Genomic DNA, 19,582 nt, shown 5'->3' with positions numbered 1-19,582 from the left:
AGAGGTAGAATTTGAACCTATATCTTACTGATTTTGTGTCTGGCACTCTCACCTATACCATCTGGGCTCTTTTTTTATTAAGATAAAGTGGGAACATCTGAAAAATTAAATGAAATAGAGATTATCATAAATTCTGTTTGTTTTTTTATTGTCATCTTTCCTATTAGTAGTGTACATACAGCCACTTGCAGGAAGCTTATATTTAAATGTTTAATAAGTTTTATGCAATAGAATAATATTTTTGTCTCTTGTTTTCCCTCAAAGGTTGCAGGGAGAGTTGCTGAAGAAAGGGGTGCTGTGCTGGGCCATGAAGTTGGATATTGTATTCGGTTTGATGACTGTACTGACCCACAAGCTACAAGAATTAAGGTGAAATGTTCAAACTTCCCTATCAGTTCATTATAATAAGGATGGAGATAAGTGCTGCTCATTTAAAGGAATAACAAGATTCATGCTTATATAGAAAATGTTTTTTTTAATGCCATTACTAATTATTCAAAAGATATCAGATTCCTGCTGTATACTGAAACTTAAGCACTGTGAGAAAAGACCTAAGAAATAGAAACCTGGTCCTTGCCCTCAAGAAACTTAATAGTTTAATTGGGAAATAATTAATCAGGACATAATCATAATACATATTTAAAGCTAGAGAACTCAGTGATTATCTAATTGAATTCCCTCAAGCAATTGTGTGTGGACTTAAAAGATTACATGATTTGTTCCAGCAAAACTAGGACAGAACTTGGATGCCATGACTTTTAGTTTGGTGTTTTTTTCCATGATATCATAGGGCTTTTCTATAATATTTACACTTAAAAGAACTTAAGACTTTAAGCAAATAACTGGAAATTGATAAATTAAAGCATAAAAATAATACTTTTGTTTTTTATCTATTCTAACTTCTCCATCTTTATATTTTATATATTTTGTGTTTACATTTTATGTTTGCCAAGATGAAAATAATTGGCATTTAAGCAGTGAGTAAAATATTACATTTTTATTCATTCTTCACCATTTTATTTTAATGTAGCAGTTCAATTCAAAAAGAATTTAAAGGCCTACTATGGTCTTGCCACTGTTCTATCCTTCCAAATCTAGAATGAGATTTCTATTAAGATATAGAAGTGAATCAGATTTAGATATGCCTGAAATGGGAATTCTGGAGTGAAGTGAAGATTAGACATGAGTATCTCCTAATGATCTCTTAGGATTTGCAGCATGGATACAATTATGTGAGCTACAGAATGAACAGATAAGGTAAAATTACAATTATCAATTTTCAGTCTCTGTCTAATGTAAACATACTTGTTCCATACTTTGGAAAAACTATAGTTATATTTTTGACTACTTCCTTTATATGCAAGACCAATAGTAAAAGCCCAAGGAAAATGGTGCCCAAATCATATTCAAGTACTTATGTACCATAAGATCTTAAATATCGTCTCTACAAAAATCTTGGTTAAAAAAAGACAAACCCCAGTTGATTGTCTCCTTCTTTCAAACTATACTTAGTAGACAAAACCATATAGGTATTTTAAGACTGTTGAAATGAAATTGGCATTATAGGTAGTTATCTTGTTAATAGATTATTTTGTCATTAAGTTATACTTTTAGCTCATTTAAGTTGTTGTGTTTTTTTTTTTTTTTTGAGTGAGATTATCTTGTAAATTATTCAATTGTTTTTTTTTTTTTTTTTTTTGTATTTAGTTTCTGACTGATGGAATGTTGGTCAGAGAGATGATGGTGGACCCATTATTAACAAAATATAGGTAAATGTCTTTTTTTGACAAGTATTTTTCAAACTTTGTTAATGCTTGAATGTTTAAAATAAACTTTTCTTTTTGCAGGCTCAGAATAATGAAATAATAGTGATCTCACAGTTTAGGTAGTAGAAACACTTTACAGACATTTTAAAATAGTCTAAAAACATCAATAAATTGTGCAGAATTCTTCCCACTTACATACCAATATAGGACATACATAATGAAATTCAAATAAAGGAATTGTATAATTGATTAGTGAATTTAAGACTAGTTGATTAAAAAAATCTTGTTACTGATTAAGCACTATTATGTGTTTACATTTTTATGTTGTAAGATAAAAGTTGGTGAGGATATGCTTTTATATTTCTAGATAAGGCCCGAATTTCACACTGAAATATGTTTGACTATGCTTAGGTCAGTTATGATTTTGAGTTTGCCTTGCCCTCTGTCATTAGCTACTGTGTGCAGTTTGGACTTTGTATCATTTTTTCGTACAACACATAGTTTTTCTGCCTATGATGCAGATCAGAATGAATTATTGCTGCCTTTTTAAATACTGTATTGATTTAAAATTTTTAGAGATGAAAATAAACACAGCATTGTTTTTTGAAGATGTATTAAATATTGAGTTGTTGGCACAAACATTTATTTGCATTTTCAGATAACTTGTTTTGCCACCACTAAAAGGTAATACATAGCTAATTCCCAGACCACCTTTGAAAAGCTAGATTTGATTGATTACATAGAGAAGGCGTATTTTTTTTTCATTATCATTGAAATTTGTCCTCTTTTATTTAATAGTGCTCTTATGCTGGATGAAGCCCATGAGAGAACTTTATATACAGATATTGCTATTGGCTTGTTAAAAAAGGTAAACTTGTACAGCTGAGGGAATTTTTCAATATATGAGTAAAATATGTACCATTCGCTTCTCATTTATCTTTACTCTCACTGCTTGATCAACAGACACTGCATTGTCAGGATACAAAAGGAAGTGTCTGACTTGCTAATGTGCTGCTATTACAGTAAACCATCATAATATGTCTTTAAATTGATTCATACTTCATGCAACAAAGGTTATTATTTGATTCATAATCAGTATCGATTCCAGAAAAATTTGACTACATCCATATCTATATTACATATTTGGTAAGAGCAGATGTTTTATGTGTGAAAAAGGACTTAATTTATCATTCACCCATTTTTAGTAGCCATTTACCCCAATCTTAGTACTGCTTATCTTTATATAATGACAAAACAGTGTTAAAAGCATGTTCACTTAACCACTTCAACTCATTTCCTATTATATGTATCTTCCATGTATCCATGGATATATCTCCAATAAAAGAACATACTGCACAGTCCCACACCTGCCTGATCCAAATATACTCTTACTATCATGCATATAACCCCATCCTAGATGTCAAAATCACTTCATTGTGATTACCTTTAAATATGCAGCCGTCCATCATTTTCAGCACAAATTGAAACTTTGTACACCATTTTACATTTTCCCCATAAATACTTGATACATTTAGTGTGTGTTTTTCATCATTCTTCAATCACACAATCTATCCCAGAGATGTCAAATATGCAGCTTGCAACATTCCCAGGTTAGTTTTAACCAGGTTGAAGTGTTATTGGGTAATATTTAACAAAATAAATAAAAGCACAATAAAACAAATAACATTTTAAAACTAAATATTCTGCTTATGTTGACCCACATTTTTATTAGAGTTTGATACCATTGCTCTACCTCCAAAACTCATATCCAGACATCTGCTTTAGCTTGTACTTCCCTTCTTTATAATAATTATAGTAATAATAATAATAGCTTACATTTTTGATATCCATTTTATAGACATAGAATCTGACACTTGAAAAAGTTTGATGATTTGTGCAGAGGCAACATTTAATAAATAAGAGATCCCTGAGTCAAATCTATGGGTCTTTTGATCCTAAATTCAGTACTTTTTTCATTATACCTCACTTCTCATGGACTGATTCTTCTCCATACATGAATATATATTTGCATATATACACACTGATTTCCCCTTGATATACAGACTGTTTCCTCCTTTTTCTCCTTAGTCCTCCAACCATATACACCAAAACAGAAAACATCTAATTTTCATTTATCCGTGTTACCCTTTGTTCCACCTTGCCATTCTTGTGCCATCTTGTCTGTCTTTTACATAGACTCTTTACTTACTCCAAACCCTTCTCTGCTTCCCTTTCATAGTATAATCTAGCATTTAATTCTATTAGAAAAAGACACTTTTCACCATTATTGTTTCTTTATTTTGCAGATTCAAAAGAAACGAGGGGATCTTAGATTGATTGTAGCTTCAGCTACTCTGGATGCAGAGGTATCACTTATTTTCCTTTACCTCCTCTATTTTGTTTGAATTAAATACACGTACTGTTGTACAGAAAGAGATAAATTTTACCTGTAACAAAAAGATTTCATCTTTAGTAGGATGACCTGCTTTTTCTATGATTTCATGCGTTGTCCTTCTTTTCAACTTATGGGTAGAAATTAATATGTAGCTAATTAAGAGAATCTGTGATAATATCAGTGACTTACATTCTTACATAAACGTTTGAATTTTTATGTGGATAGAATTTAATTGCTTTTTAAGTATGAAGTTTTTTATCTTTAAATTTTCCTTAACTGTAAAATAAAAATTATAAATTGTTTATGCAAATGAACAAGATCAGCTTTTCAGTCTATAACTAAAAAGACTATATTTTGACTAACACTATATAAATGTAATTTTCTTAGTTTAGTTCCATATTTATATTTGGTAAAAGACTAAAATGAAAAATGATAATATTTGGACTATTTGGATAGAGTGTTTTAATTTAAATCATTGTTTGTTGATATTTAGTGAATTTTTATAATCCATAATTTTCCTTTCCCTTCCTATATGTTAAAAATGGGTTCTTTCATTTTCACATAGAAGCTCATATAGATGGACATTCCTAAATCAGATTTTATTAGCTCCCTTGAGGCAAGGTAGGAGGAAGAAAATTATTGTGTTAATTAGTTCAGAGGTTTTCTTGTAATTAGTTCAGCAGTTTGTACGTGTCCATTTTAACAAATACTTATAAAATGACTAATAATTTAGGAGTACTTTTGAGCATTGTACCAGGTGTTCTCATTTTGTCTTTATTTGTTTGATGGTTGGTGAATTTGGGGGAAAAAAAGTTTTCCAGACAGATATTTAAAACATTTTGAAGATCACCTATTTTTTTTTTTAAAACAAATTTTAAAAACAAAAATTTAACTGCATTGACTTGGGAGGTGGGGAGGAGAATTTTGTAGACATTAGAAAGTTTTTTCATAATCATAAAGTATTTTATGATAAAAGATTTTATGAAATAAAATTTTGTTGACTTTTTAAAACCATTTTATAGCATACTTGTAGGTGGAATAATCATGGACTTATCTATATTTGATAGAACTATCCTTATTACAGTTTAATGAAAAAGTGGTCACTTAGCCTTTGAAAATCATTGAGGAGTAGGAAAAGCTTTGGAAGTTTTCATTTTGATCCAGTCTAAATCTGTCACTTGGCAACTTCTCCCTACTGTTCTAATTCTGCCCATGGGCAAGCCATAAATGTTTATTAAATATATAGTATGTGCAGGTATTGGAAGTACAAAGACAAAAACAAAAGAGTTTCTACCTTCAGTATGTTACATGTTATCTGGGGAAATGACATAAATACAAAGTAATTTGATGGGGGTAGAAGAGGGAGAGAAGGAAGAGGGAAGGCCTCATGTAGGCTATTTTCAGGCCAACTTCTCTTTTTTTAGGCTTTACACTCACTTTGGTTCCTTCATGTGAGCCTTATATGTCATGGCCTTTTTATAATCCTAGTTCCCTTTCTTTGGATGACCTCTGTTTTTAATATCCTTCCTAAAATGTGTCCCTTAGAATTGAATGTTGTACCAACTATAGCAGCTTATATCTGTAGTTTGCAGAAGCAAGCAGACAAGCATTTATTGAGTTCCTGTTATGTATCAGGCACTATGTTATACCGAGGATGTAAAGAAAAAGTAAAACAGACCCTGCCTTCAAAGAGCTCACTTGGTAACTGGGGAGGCAACATGCACATAAAAAGGTCTGGACAGAGTGTATAGAAGACAACTTTAGCAACTTTAGAGAGTTTGGGAAAGATTCCCAGCAAGAAGTGATTATTGAAATGAATCTTAAAGAAACATAGAGATTCTGAGAAGGTAGAGGTGAGGAAGAAAATATACATGAGGGACAACTATTGTAAAGGTAAGGAGATGAGAGATGGGGTGTTGTGTTTAAAAAATTGCAAGTAGACCAATATGGCTGTACCATAGAGGAGAATAATATGTCAGAAGCCTGGAAAGAGATAAAAAGGGGTTAATGTCAGCAGAGGAGTACATGCATTGGAGAAAGGAGAATGACAAAAGTTGAAACTGTTATTTAGTAAAATCAATTTGGCAATAATATGATGGATAGATTGAATTAGGGAGAGATGTGAGGCAAGACTACCACCTAGGAAGTTATTGTAGTCATCTGAGAAAACAGGTACTGAAGGTCTGAACTAGGATGGTGACAATATGAATATTGAGAAAGGGATGGATCTGAGACATGAAGTACAAATGTCAGGATTTGGCAATGGATTGGATGGAATGCATGAGGTAAGTGAGAGTAAGGAATTGAAGATGATACGAAGGCTAGTGGTGACCTTGATTTTAAGTTTGGAAGGCAGTGGAAGTTGGGGAGGAAAAGCGCAGAAGAGTTTAGATTTGGATAATTTAAATTCAAGATGACTATAGGACACTTAGTTTAAAAGGTCCAGAGACAGAAGATAACATTGGAGAGGTACTCCAGAGATACTCCATGGCTAGTTACATACATCTGGAAATCATCAGCAGAGATGATAATTAAACCTTGAGCTGATGTCAGAAAATATAAAGAGAAGATAGGACTTGAGACAGAGCCTTAGGATATTGCCCAGAGATAGTGGATTTTAGGTGGATGAAGATTCATCCAAAAGAGAAGCAGTCATCCAGATTACAAGTGAATCAGGAGAGAGCAGTGTCATTAAAACTGAGGGGAAGAGAGTAATGTGATCAGCTGTAGCAGATGTTACTGAAAGGTCAGGAAGGATGAGAATTGAGAAAAAGCCATTAGGTTTGGCAATTAAGATGTCATTTGAACTTTGGGAAGAGTGGTTTCAGTTTGAGAATATCACAATAGGTTTTCTTATGATATGTAATATGCTGCTTTTCATGTAGTAGATAGTCCATAAATATTGATATACTCATTCTGTGAAATGATTTGGAAAAATGTAATTTGGAATTTTATTTAGCACCTACTTTACTCCATTTGCATTCCAGAATTTTTGCATTGTTAATCTTTTCTTTTCACTCCAAGGTTCAGTAAACCTAAAAGCATACATTAGTTTAAAAAGAACTCCTTCTTTGTTAGGAACTGTAGAGAAAACTGGAAAGTGTTTTGGCAGAAATTAGGTTTATGTCACCATATTCTTACACCATAATAACATATTCTACGGTAAATTAAAAATGAATATGTGGCGTGAATACTAAAGATTATATCATCAATTAGAAGAAGGTAAGGTACCTTTTAGCTTTTGATAGGAAATATAATTTTCTTTGAAAGCTTTTTATTTTCAAAACATATGCATAAATAGTTTTCAACATTCATCTTTATAAAATGTGTTCCAAATTTTTTTCCCTTCCTTCCTTCCATCCCCTCCCCTAGATGGCAACTACTCCAATATATGTTAAACATGTGCACTTCTTCTATACATATTTTCACATTTATTGTGCTGCATAAGAAAAATCAGATTAAAAAGGAAAAAAAATGAGAAAGAAAACAAAATGAAAGCAAACAACAACAAAAAGTGAAAATACTATATTGTGATCCACAGTCAGTTCCCACAGTCCTTTTTCTAGATGCAGATGGCTCTCTCCATCACAAGACCATTGGAACTGGCCTGAATCACCTCACTGTTGAATAGAACTACATCTATCAGAATTGATCTTCATATAATCTTGTTGTTGCTGTGTACAATGATCCTGGTTCTGCCCATTTCACTTAGCATCAGTTCATGTAAGTCTCTCCAGGTTTCTCTGAAATCATCCTGCTGATCGTTTCTTATAGAACAATAATATTCCATAGCTTTCATATACCATAACTTATTCAGCCATTCTCCAGCTGATGGGTATCCATTCAGTTTCCAGTTTCTTGCCACTACAAAAAGAATGCTACAAATCATTTGCTCATGGGGGTCCTTTTTCCTTTTTAATGATCTCTTCAGGTACAGGCCTAGTAGTGATACTGCTGGATCAAAGGGTATACAGTTTGAGAGCCCTTTGGGGATAGTTCCATATTGTTCTCCAGAATGGTTGGATCAGTTTACAATTTCACCACAATGTATTAGTGTTCCAGTTTCCCTCCAACATTTATCATTATCTTTTCCTGTCATCTTAACCAAAGGAAATAAGATAAGCAATTACAAAGATAAAATAGGTTATTTTGATTATTGTTCATGAAATTGGAAAGTTTTTACATAAACAATATATCTAGGATAAGAAAAGTGATAGAATAAGAAAAAAAATCTGTTTGTTCGCTATCTCAGTTAAGAGCTTGCTATTATTCCAGGCATATTTACAGCTGACACAAATAAAAATGCATACATGTGATCAAAAACCATTGTCTAATAAATAAATGATCAAAAGATACAAATAAACAGTTCTCAAAAAAGAAATACAATTAACTATATGAAAGAGTGCCCCAATCATAAGTAATGAGAAAGATACAAATCAAAACAATCTTAAGTTTTCATTTCACACCCAAGCAAATTGGCAAGATGACAGAAGATGGGAATAGTTGATGACTGTTTACTGCAGAAAAAAAGGCACAAGCTATGAAGCTGTGAATTAGCACTACCATTTTGGAAGGCAGTTTAAACTTGTGCACATAAACTGACCAAAATGTTCCTTATAGAGATTCTACTTCTAGGTATATATCCCAGGGAGATCACTGATACAAACAAAAACCCATATACACTCAGATATTTTTAACAGCGCTTTTTGTGATAGCAAAGAAATAGAAAACGAATCAGATGCCCATCAATTGGGGATTAGCTAAACAAATTATGAAATGTGAAAATAATAAAATATTACTCTTCTGTTTAAACAGTGAGAAAGCATAGAAAAACATGAAAGGATGAAGTAAGCAGAACCAAGAAAATTGTACATAATGATAATTGTGTAACTATTATCTTATAATCAAATCTTAAAATATTTATTTTTTATCTTATTTTTCTTTTAAAAACATTTTATCTGGAATAGTTTTCTGGCAGGGGGAAGCATACATAGGAAATCAGATAACTTTAAAACAAAAAATTTCTTAAGACATATAATTTACTTTGGACCAATATTTAAAAAAAAATACTCATCAAATTTCACTCTTTAACAATGCATACTTAGATTTTTATCTGAGATGAGGCATCTTATGTAAGCAGGTCAAAAGTACTGCTTAAATGCTTCCCATTTTGAACTAATTTGGGTATTAATTAATTTGAGTATGTCATGTTGATTGAAGTTTTGAAGACTGACTTCCTTTTCAAAACCATTTTTAGAAATTGATTAAAATTTTATTGCCTAAAATTATAGTTTTAAAGGGGAATCTATTTTTCATTATCATTATTACTTCTTGTAATAATTTGCATAGAATCCATTTGCATAGTATTTTTGTATGATGGAAATGATGATAGTAATAGTATTTTAAAATTTTCAGGCTGTCTTATGTCATTTGAGCATCATGGCACCCTCTGTGTAGTATTATTACAGGTGTTATTATTCCCATTTCACAAATGAAGAAGCTGAGGTCCATAGAAACTTACTTTGTATGGTCTTACTGATAGTAGGTGTTAGATTCTTTTTTTTTTTTTTTTTTTATTTACAAGTTATATGCATGGGTAATTTTACAGCATTGACAATTGCCAAACCTTTTGTGTCAATTTTTCCCCTCCTTCCTCCCACCCCCTCCCCTAGATGGCAGGATGACCAGTAGATGTTAAATATATTAAAGTATAAATTAAATACACAATAAGTATACATGACCAAACCATTATTTTACTGTACAAAAAGAATCAGACGCTGAAATACTGTACAATTAGCCTGTGAAGGAAATCCAAAATGCAGGCAGGCAAAAATATAGGGATTAGGAATTCAATGTAATGGTTCTTAGTCATCTCCCAGAGTTCTTTCACTGGGTGAAATTGGTTCAGTTCATTACTGCTCCATTGGAACTGATTTGGTTCATTTCATTGCTGAAGATGGCCATGTCCATCAGAATTGATCATCATATAGTATTGTTGTTGAAGTATATAATGATCTCCTGGTTCTGCTCATTTCACTCAGCATTAGTTCGTGTAAGTCTCTCCAGGCCTTTCTGAAATCATCCTGCTGGTCATTTCTTTAGGTGTTAGATTCTAATCCGGGTCATCTTCATCCTAAATGCATTACTTTGTCTACAGCAATAGTCCTATCACGTTGCTTCCCATTTGCCCCTGGATTTAACTTCTCTTTTTGTTTTGAAATGTGCTTTTTTGGGAGATATATGGCAAATTGTTCACATTTTTTTTTTTTAATATTTTAGAAATTTCGGAGTTTCTTTAATCAAAATGAAACCAGTGACCCTAGTAGGGATACATGTGTAATCATTACTGTGGAAGGGAGAACGTTTCCAGTGGATGTCTTTTATCTTCAGAGGTTTGTTATTATTTTAATCTTTTAAAATGGTCTTGAAAAACATACCTGTGATAAGACATTACATAGCAGATGCTGAGTTCTGTAGAGAAATGCCATTTGGACATAGACAAATCAAATTGACTACCAAAATTTAGTAATTTAATAAGCTGTCTTAGAAAGGTAATCTGTTTTCAGATGGAGATGTCTTTTATTCTATTATATTAGTTGAAAGGAAAGACTTTGATGAAAGTGATATTTTAGGACCTTAGTGTTGTGGCTCTCTTGGCTTCATAGAATCTGATTTTTCAAGCAGGTAAATGCAGCTTGGAGTCTTCTTCAACACTGTACATTTATTTGTCTCCCCTTATCTATGAAAAGAATAGAGAAGTTAGGCTTAAATATTGTGCCTCTGACATTATTTGAATGAGCTTGGACAATTCATAACTCATTGAGTCTTAGTTTCTTTATTTATAAAATTAAAGTCTTGCGCTATGGCTCTTAAGGTTTGATCTAAGGGTCCTAATTTTCAGGCCTGGGGCAAGTAGGACTCCTGACAGTTAAAAGCTTGATTTAATTGCTTCCCAGCTTTCTGTTTCTTTGTCCACATTCAGGCTCTTGAGATGTCTGTGAAAGCAATACTTATTATCTCTTGCATGGAAAAGAGAAAAAGGCAAGGAGCAAGGTTAGGTAGGTAGGCAATTCTGACTGTTATAAATTTGAATTCTAAATGGCTGTAGATTGTGCCCTTCAATCTCAACATTTTTTTTTGAGAAATAATAGTGGATACTAGGTAAGAGGGTGTTTGTGAATTAACCTTGCTAAGACAAAATCAACTTGTAATGTATGCCCCATTGATAGTGAATGCTGTTTTTACAAAGGAAAACACATCTGTTTAAGTATTGGACATGTTAATTTCATCTTTTGATAAAATAATATTAAAAGAAAACCCATAATATCTATGAAGCCTACAAGAAAAACATTGTGACACATTTCAGAGTGAAAAAATTTCTCATACATTTTTCTGTATACCAGTTTTCGATTAGTGAAGCTTATGCTGATGAGTGGCTTCTTATTTTCATGATATTGTGTTATTAACTTAACAAGGTAATTATTGATTGATTTTTTTTTTGGGGGGGGGCAGTCCTGTTCCAGATTATGTCAAATCAACTGTGGAAACTGTGATGAAAATTCACCAAACAGAGGGTGATGGTGATATATTGGCATTTCTTACTGGCCAGGTAATCTCATTGGACCTTTTTTTTCCTCTTAAGAATTAATATTTTATTAATTTATTTCTTTATATTATAAATCTTTCCCAATAATTATTCCTTTCATACATACATATAGAATAATTTGGAATGTAGATTCTTAATGCTTTCTTTTAGCTATTCATTTGGTGTTATGTGTCATTTGCTTTCTTAATTCTAGAAAATTGACAAACTTCTATAGTTTGAACTAATTCACCACATGGTTTAAATTGCCACTGAGTCATTAGCTTGTGGGGTCTCAGTGTGAAGTGCTTAACTAAATTGATTAACTTGTTTTGTACAAAGTTGAATGGTGCAGCCAATAGGCCTTAAATCCATATGACTTTTTTGTTTATACGAGATTCATGTTTCCACATATGATTTTTGTTGTATAAATCTTGTTGCTGCATCTAGCTTTTCCCAGGAGTATTTTAATGACAGGCCCATGGTGCCAAATGGCTTGACTGCAACAAACCCCCCTTACTGGTCTGTTATCAGAACACTCCTCAACCAACTATTTGAGTGGTAATCCTTTCCATTGTTAAACATTTTCCACAACATAAAAATTTTTCTTGGAGAAAGCTTGCTTCTGCCTTGCAGGCCACAGCTTGCAATGAATGTATGTGCAATGTTTGGCATTCAGTACAGCACAGGAAAATTGAGTAGCAGAGTTGCTGTTTTGATTCCCCAGGAACTTTTATTTATTTGAGTTACAGATTTTATACCTGAAATTTGTTGTCTTGGCAATATTATTTTTATATATCTAATACTCAGCTATACAGGTTTTTAAGCTTGAAATCCAGTAACATTTGTTATCACACTGTACTGCTTCTCAAAGATGTTGAGCATGAATTTCATTTTTAATTTTCTCTAAATATCACAAAAGCTCTTTGCTTTTTCTCATCTTTTCTTATTTTTCATTGAATTTTAGGAGGAAGTTGAAACTGTTGTTTCTTTGTTAATTGAACAAGCGCGGGCATTATCTCGGACTGGTATGAAAAAGCACCTCCGTGTTCTCCCTATGTATGCTGGGCTGCCTTCATTTGAACAGATGAAGGTGTTTGAAAGAATGTCACATAATGTCAGAAAGGTAATACTAATAATGATACCTCCAATTTATATACTGCTTAAAGGTTTCAGCACTATTTTATAACAGTTATCAAGGATGAGCTATAACTTTTTTTTTTAACTGAGTGATCCATATTTATAGTAATAATTTTGAATTTATTTATGGAGATATTTCAGTCAAAGGTATGTTGATAAACAGGAAATCTAAAAACTCATAGTAAATTGTTAGATAAGCAGTTTGAGAAAGATATAGGGATTTTGTTGGGAAACTGATTTGAGGATACTGAGGTTTAGAAAGATTAGGTGATTTGTCTTACATAAGAAGGCCAGGATCTTAATTCAGGTCTTCTAAGTCCATTACCTTTATTCTACTCTACCTCTATGTATAACAAAATAAAACAATACTAGGTTAGATTCCTGAAATTGACAACTCTGATCTCTTATTGAGCTTGAACTAAAGGCCATAATTTCAGAATGTGAAATTAATTGCTTCTCTTCTATATATTTAAATTTACCTCATGACTTAGTGATGGATCCAGCATATATTCTGATACACATAAGTCAATTGTAGATAAAACTATTAGAATCTTGAGGTGTGGTTTCTGGTCCACTTGTTTTGAATCACAGTTTGCCTCTAGTACCACCTTCAAATTCAAGTTTGGGTGTGGTTTTTTTGAGCCTGGCAAGGAGTCAGTAGGGAGCATCATCTTGGAAAACTGGAGGATCCAGCAAGTCTTCTATTCATTGCACTTAGTTTCCCCAAGTGCTGTACTGCTGTGCTTTTCCACTGGGTTGGCAAGAATACATAGGCAGGTCAGAAGTTGGGTTATGATTGCTGCCTTTAGCACTTGGTAGGTTGAGTGAGAGGGAAGTGGGGGAAGTGGAAATTGATAAGTTCACCTCATATTTGCATATTCTGGCAGCAGGTTATTTTTCCCCCATCATGTTTCTTTGGAGTGTGGTATGGTCAGAATGTGGAGAGCAAAAGAAAGGGGAAGGAAATCTTTGTCCTATTTCTGGTTTTATTAGTTATTTTCTGTGTGATCTTAGTCACTTAATTTCTCATAATCTTGACCTTCCTATTATAAAGCTATATAAAAGCTCTATGAAAAAGTTGAACATGCTCTATAAAGGCATGTTTATTCCTTCGCTATACCAAGAAAACTTCTTTAGTATCTGAAGATAAGGACTTAAAATTTTCAGCATATTTGGCTGCTTTAAAACATGTTCTGTATCTTAAGATTGTATTTGATCTTTGTTTAAATTGGAAAAAGGTCAGTCTACTTTTTAAAAATTATTTTTGTTTATCTTTAGGTGATAGTGGCAACCAACATTGCAGAAACATCTATTACAATCAATGGAATTGTGTTTGTGATAGACTGTGGTTTTATGAAACTTCGAGCCTATAATCCTAAAACAGCGATTGAATGTCTTGTGGTAGTTCCAGTGTCACAGGCATCAGCCAATCAGCGAGCAGGACGTGCAGGTCGCAACCGCTCTGGAAAATGTTACAGACTCTATACAGGTTAGTATATTTATTTTAAAAAAAATTATTTTTATTGATCCCTTGTTTTTCTGTTATCCTTATTTCTGAATATGTCTCTCTCTTCTACTCCATCCAGTGACTTACTCCTTGTAATAGAGATTAATTTATTAAAAATTCAGCATAACCAACCAATATATCAATGTATCTGATTGTTATATCCACATTTCCAGTCTTCTTCTGAAAAGAGGAAAAGAAATTGTGACAAACATTTAATGTTAAGGAACAAAACTACATATTATATCCAGTAGATATTAACATTCTTTTCAGTAGGTAGAATTTGTTATATGTGACCCATTGCTATAAGATAATGGAGCAATTTTAAGAAGAAATATAACCATAATTTATGCATCCATATAGTTTTGTGCCCATCAAAACTTGGAAGGCATTGTATTTATTTTAGGAGAGCTGCTGTTGTTCCTTTTGGAACTCTTCTTTGGGAATTGTTTTCAGACCTAATTTACATACCACACAAGAAAATCAACCTCATTACTTTATTGTCACACCTTATTTTTGACCCCAAATAATAATAATGACAGCTAGATGGCAAAGTAGATAAGAGCGTTGGACTTGGGAGTCAGAAAGACCTGAGTTCAAATTTGACACTACTAGTTCTGTGACTCTTGGGCAAGTCACTTAATCTCTGTTTGCTTCATCTGTAAAATAGGGGTAAGAATAGTATCTACCCTCCAGCGTTCTTATAAGTCTCAAATGAGATAATATTTGTAAAGCATGTAGTACAATGCCTGGCATATAGTAGGCATTCTATAAATGTTAGCTATTATTATATTACATCATTCAGTCAATCACCTAATTTATCACAGTTGGTTCTACATGACTTTGGACAATGTCTAAAACAGCTCTCAAAAAATAAGTCCATTTTGTTGCTTCTTAGAAAATTCTGGCCTTCGCAGTTCTATTTACTACTGAACTGTCGAGGTCATCTTTATTTGCCTTCCATTTCAGCCACCTATATTTTAGCCCTCATCATCCTTGTTAACTATTTCAAAATCTAAGATCTGGATCTTTGAAAATCTCCCTTATACCAGTGTCCTCACACTTACATGAACCTGGAAGGGAAGCACATATGTAAAGAAAACTCATCTATTAAAGGTAATTGCTAAGCAATAGCTTTGATCCTATCAGTCCATTCTGGAACATCTGCTTCAGACAAAAGTACTTCTCTGCTTTCTGCTTGTCTTTTGGCCTTCACAGCACTCATTTAAGCGATTCCTTTTTTCTTTACCCAGACTTCATTTACAAATTGCTTTTCTTTTTACTTAGATCCATCCTTTAAAAAGTGTTAAGGAGTGTCAATAAGTTAAGCCACAGAACTGCAAAATGCTTCAAGACTGACTATACAAATAGGCTGTAACAGACCCATTTAGCAAATTATTCACAGATCCTTTATTATTATTTAAAATATTCAGTAAGTAAAGATTACACATCAACATTGTTTAGTTGACTCTTAAAATGAGCCAATCTGAGCTCTCCAGGATACAAAACATCTGAAAGTATCTTTCTTCCTCTTAATTTCTTCTTAAACCAGAGGTAGCAGCAGAGAGCAGGCGGCACTCAGAAGACACTTCACCTCTCTCCCTCACTAGGTGGCACCAAAGAGTAATAGTATAGCTGAAGCTCTGCTGGTGAAATCAACTTCCAATGATTAGGAATTACTTGAAGCCTTCTCTCAGTTGACTGCTTCTAGCTGCCATGGATTAAATTGCATGGCTTTTCCATCCTGTGGTGTGTCTTCTGCTTTCACAACAGATTCTTGTCACTACCCTTCAAATGAGGTTTCTATCCTGGGTTCCTTTTATCTACTATGGCTTAAATGAGAACCACTTGGAACCAAGTCATTTTTTCACTTAAAAGATGATTTCACCATGTCTTCCTCATAAAATCAGCAGTCCTTTTTTAATGATTCCTTCAGGCACCAAATATATATATATCACTTCTCATTTTGTGAATTTTACTCTTTTTAGAAATAAAAGTTACATGCAAATGAACTAAGGGACTATAATGTTCTGCAGCTCCAAAGTCTTCAATGCAGTCTTCCCTCCATTTTATATTCTGAACTTCCTTTTTACTCATATTTAATAAATTAAAAATAAAATTTAATAATAATAAAAATTAATCATCAAACTTTTCATATAAGTGATGTGTCTATATAATTCACACTATGATTTGAGTCATTTATGCTATAGGTAATTTTCTGACTATTGGGAAGCTCTTTCTTCTTACACATATATTAATGTTTTAAAAAACATTTCCCAATATGTTTCTCTTCCTCCTCTATCTTAAAGGGCTATCATGGTGCATTGGGAAGACTGTTGGATTTGGAGTAAGAAGACCTGGGTTCAACTCCTAGTTCATCTTCTGATCTGTGTAGCCTTAGATAAGTCACTAAATTGCTGTAGGCCTCAGATTACTTATTTGTAAAATGAGGATATTAGACTAGATTATCTCTAGGTCCTTCTCTGAATCTATGATCCTGTGTATTTCTATAAGAAGATGTTTCTTCATGGTTAACGGTTATACTTGTGCTCTTGATGCTTATTAGTTTCTATTCCTCATCAATAGTTCAGACAGAAGTGGTATGGTAAAATCCTGAATCTCTAGTCAGAAAACTAGCTCTGACAGTTAGTAGGTCTGTCCAGAACTGACCAAATCATTTAAACTTTCTGACCCTCAGTTTCCTTAATGTAAGATGAGAATAATATTATCTTAGTGCTAGCTATCTCATTAGTTGTGAGGAAAGTGGTTTGTTAACATTAAAATGCTGTAGAAGAAGTGAAATTGTTGATGTTATGATTGTGGAGCTTAATTCCAGAAGTTTTTTTTTCCTATCCTCAGAGGAAGACTTTGAAAAGTTGCCTCAATCTACTGTACCTGAGATGCAGCGTAGTAACCTGGCACCTGTCATCTTGCAGCTAAAAGCATTAGGAATTGACAATGTCCTTAGATTCCACTTCATGTCTGTAAGTCCTGTCTTGTTTTGAGCTCCCTCTACTGGGTAAAAAAGTGGAGCTAACAATGTAGCAACTAGTTTTTTAAGATTGATGGCCAAGTATAACAATTGAGCATTACTAAAAAGGTAATTTCTCTATAATTTCATATTTAGAATGCATGAAAATAATTCTCCTTTCCATTTGCTGTTTGTAACATAATTTATTTTTATAGAGCATCAAAAATGCCCCAGGTCAAATCATATTTTTTTAAACTAAATTAAGATAAATGTTAGTCATATTTCCCAATTAAAAGCTGTGTAAAGAGTCTATAGTGGATTAGCTGTTGAGTAAGAAACAAAATCTCATCTGACAATTCAGGCCAATTATAGTAAGAAAACCCATATATTTCATGCTGTGGAAGGAATCGAGCTGATTGACATTTAAAAAATGCAGCTTTTGTTTTAAGCATTAGTTTTTTCAGTTGCATTAGTCATAGATTGTTTATTTTTCAAAATCCTTTTCTGACACATTATAAAATCAATGTGATGTGCACTTTGAAGTACATTGAAAAAGGCATTGGACCCCTGTGTTCCATTTTACATGTCTGCTATTATCCAATTAGTTAATTCTGTGTATTTGGGCAAGTTACATAACTTCTGTCTACTTCAACTTTTTTGTCAAAGGAGCATAATAATACTTGTTTTCTCCCTAAACTATGAAGCTTAGATGAAATAAGGGCATGTAGAAAATGTTTTGTGGAAGTGTTTGCAAATGTAAAGATATGATATTCTCATACTTTTTACATGAAATTGTAAAACTTCTAGTAATAAAAAGAAACAAACATGAAAAGCAAGGGTAATATCATATCCCAGACTTTTTTGCATAGAACCAAACAAATGAACAAATAACAAAGAAGCCAAGAAAATACATTGTTCTGCCTCATTCTAGAATGGCTCAAAGTTTGGTACTTTTTGACCTTATTTCTCCCCTCGCCCCCTCCAAATATGCCTATAAAACAAAAAATGAGAATTTTTTAAAACTAGGTAATATGAAGTGATATACAGAATCAGAAAGGAGAAACTGGATTATAATTCTCTGTCAGAAAAAAAGAATATAAATGTCTGTTCTTTGACATTATCTGGTTGATCCCTATTCATGTGGGATGGAGAAGTTCAGTGTACTAAGTGATATGATTTAAGTTATCCAGAATAGATACACAGCAATTCGGAGAGGAAATCTTCATAGTTTTACAACAGTGGTCCCAGAAGACTTTATACAATTTTAAACTTAAATTTTGTTTCCTTCACAGCCTCCTCCAGCACAATCTATGGTTCAGGCTTTAGAGCTACTCTATGCTTTGGGAGGTGAGCAAATTTTTCTTTTTCTATGTTTTTACTTATAATAGCCTTATAAATGGACAATAGGCTAATTCAGATAGCACACTGATATTCTTTGGGATATTAAGAAGAGATATTTGCGCCTTCACGGAGAATATATGGAAAAACAGACAAAAATTTACAGAATGAGAAATTATGGAAGGTCTTTGATCCATATCAGATAAAAAACTGAATCAGAGGATTCAAGTATACTAGCTAAAAAACGTGAAAGTCCCTTTTATAGGTTATATTTTGTTTCATTGAGCTAACTAGATCATTAAATACTAGTTTCTTCTATAGGTATGTTCTCATTGGAAAATCATTATATGGAAATAACAAGTTTATGAAAAAAAAGATATTGTAATCATCTTTTTGATAATACCTAATGTTATACTCTGAAGAAAGTTTTACAGAATACATCTGCAGAGGATAAATTGTTAAGAGTCATGAAAAATCAAGCCATTTAAACAAAATAGACAAAAGGTTAGGTTTCTTCAGGGGATATTTATCTTAGAATGTAGAAGAAAGCCACAGTCTGAATTTAAACTAGGAAAAAATACATAGATTTTCCTTTCTGGTGGCTCTTGTTTCGACTCTAAAACCATATTTTTTTATTTGTTTTAAGCATTAAAATATTAATTACCATAGGATATAATTGTAATTTCTTTACTTTTTTTTAAGTTATAGAGAATTAATAAAAAAAACATAAATTTCAGTTATCAAAGTTCATAAATGACAGAAAAATGTAAAAAATGTTTCTTTATAGGAACACGCACATAAGATATGTAGGAGCAATAGCTAATTAACCTATGAAATGCAAGAAATTATGTTAAAGGTTCACTTCTTTTGAATAACTATTTTAAAT

General features: G+C 32.6%; 1 protein-coding gene across 1 annotated transcript in view; it reads left to right on the top strand.

Annotated features, from left to right (window-relative positions):
• Nucleotides 1-19,582, top strand: part of DHX35 (DEAH-box helicase 35) — a 56,305-nt gene that overhangs the window by 21,023 nt on the left and 15,700 nt on the right. The window contains exons 5-14 of the mRNA XM_051979312.1: nucleotides 265-369; nucleotides 1,708-1,769; nucleotides 2,565-2,634; nucleotides 4,073-4,132; nucleotides 10,441-10,553; nucleotides 11,674-11,770; nucleotides 12,711-12,869; nucleotides 14,162-14,372; nucleotides 17,247-17,371; nucleotides 18,651-18,705. Of these exons, the coding sequence (XP_051835272.1) occupies nucleotides 265-369; nucleotides 1,708-1,769; nucleotides 2,565-2,634; nucleotides 4,073-4,132; nucleotides 10,441-10,553; nucleotides 11,674-11,770; nucleotides 12,711-12,869; nucleotides 14,162-14,372; nucleotides 17,247-17,371; nucleotides 18,651-18,705 (1,057 nt within the window). The remainder of the gene's footprint in view (nucleotides 1-264; nucleotides 370-1,707; nucleotides 1,770-2,564; nucleotides 2,635-4,072; nucleotides 4,133-10,440; nucleotides 10,554-11,673; nucleotides 11,771-12,710; nucleotides 12,870-14,161; nucleotides 14,373-17,246; nucleotides 17,372-18,650; nucleotides 18,706-19,582) is intronic.

This window comes from Antechinus flavipes, chromosome 2, assembly GCF_016432865.1.
Source record: "Antechinus flavipes isolate AdamAnt ecotype Samford, QLD, Australia chromosome 2, AdamAnt_v2, whole genome shotgun sequence".
Taxonomy (NCBI): Eukaryota; Metazoa; Chordata; class Mammalia; order Dasyuromorphia; family Dasyuridae; genus Antechinus; species Antechinus flavipes.
The sequence above is the reverse complement of the archived record's forward strand: the minus strand, read 5'-3'. Positions and strand labels throughout refer to the sequence as shown.